The sequence below is a fragment of the Oryzias melastigma genome, linkage group LG21 (assembly GCF_002922805.2).
Source record: "Oryzias melastigma strain HK-1 linkage group LG21, ASM292280v2, whole genome shotgun sequence".
Taxonomy (NCBI): domain Eukaryota; kingdom Metazoa; phylum Chordata; class Actinopteri; order Beloniformes; family Adrianichthyidae; genus Oryzias; species Oryzias melastigma.
Genome location: NC_050532.1, coordinates 8273950 through 8275318, shown reverse-complemented (window position 1 = coordinate 8275318; position 1369 = coordinate 8273950). Strand labels below are relative to the sequence as shown.

The 1369-nt window shown below is 35.9% G+C and overlaps 1 protein-coding gene across 1 annotated transcript in view; it reads right to left on the bottom strand.

The window, feature by feature from the left end:
* Positions 1–357: 357 nt before the first annotated feature.
* Positions 358–1369, bottom strand: part of il1rl1 (interleukin 1 receptor-like 1) — a 7705-nt gene continuing 6693 nt past the window's right edge. The window contains exon 11 of the mRNA XM_024286967.2: positions 358–1021. Within this exon, the coding sequence (XP_024142735.2) occupies positions 773–1021 (249 nt within the window). The 3' untranslated portion in view covers positions 358–772. The remainder of the gene's footprint in view (positions 1022–1369) is intronic.

The following is a 1369-nucleotide window of genomic DNA, read 5'->3' as shown; positions in this document are numbered from 1 at the left end:
ATTCAAAGTACCCCCCCCCCTAAATAAATAAATGAAAACATTAAATAAACATTCATATTTTCACTACAACAGTATGAGCACGTTTTCTGTGGAGTAATGAGCCTGGACTTTTTACAAGATGTACTGTACATTCCCTTATATGATGTGAAACTAATAGTCTTAGTTTCACATCGGATGTGTTAACAGTCAAACACGAGGGTGGCAGTGTAATGGTCTGGAGCTAAATAACAGAGCTTAAATGAAACAGTCTACCACAAAAGTTCTAAAGGAGAGTATCAAACTATCAGTACAGAAAATCAGTCCCAGGGACACACGAGTTAAAAAAACAACATTTTATATCTTATTCAATCATTTCTGTGAATCATTTAAATAGTTTTACAAATACATTTGGCAATTTTAAAAACAAAGAAATGTCACAAGGTTTTAAAAAAATATATATAATTTTTATGGCTTAAAGGATGAAGAATGCTCCATAAAGAAGAATTTGTCTCCCTCTTCTGGACAGACATAGAAGTCGTTATCAATTTAATATGATAAAAAATACTCATAAACATTAGCCACACATAAGTAGTGATGTAGTCAAGTTGCAAAAATAAATACAATAAATAAAATTCAATACAATTCCTTTCATAGGTGTGGGGCTGGGATGGAAGCTTTGTCTATCTAAGTTGAAATAATACCAGACAAAACACTTCAAAACACAAAAAAGTTGCAAAAAGATCCAAGGCATGCCAGCTGACTGAAGACAGAACTAAATTACTTAACATCTGTCCTAAACTAAAGCAGTCACTTCCTGGTTCTTTGCAGGTGTGACAGGCATCAGGTAACGCACTCTTTTCCAGAACCGTGACCTCTGAAAACCAAGTATTTGAGAGCCCTCTGGCCACCTAATGGGGGCGCTCTTCTTGATCAAATGCAGCAGGCCAGGAGGAAGGTGGTTGTACCCTTGTGGGCCGGGGTCTCCCAGCTGAATCAGAATCACCTTCAGCTCATTCTGGACCAGTGCATGATGGAGCCCAACCTGAAAAAAAAAATGAATAGGATTTTGTTTAAAGGCATCTTTATTTTCCTTTTTTTAGTAATTGGGACCAGATTAATTTGAAACCACTGATTAAATATTGGGTTGTTGTTGTGGGAAAGGGTGATCTCATATTCTGATCTTGCCTCCAGAAGAAAATGATAAAAAAAGAGATCCACAACAAAATGTCTGAATAAAACCAACACTTGGCTAGAACATTCTGGTGCTTTTAGACAAACCAGAAGGTTCTGGAGTCAAACTAAAACCTCAAACTGCAAGAATTAAAATATATTAACATATTTTGTAGAAAGAAAACTGATGGTGTTTACTTTTTGGAACCTTCACACACAA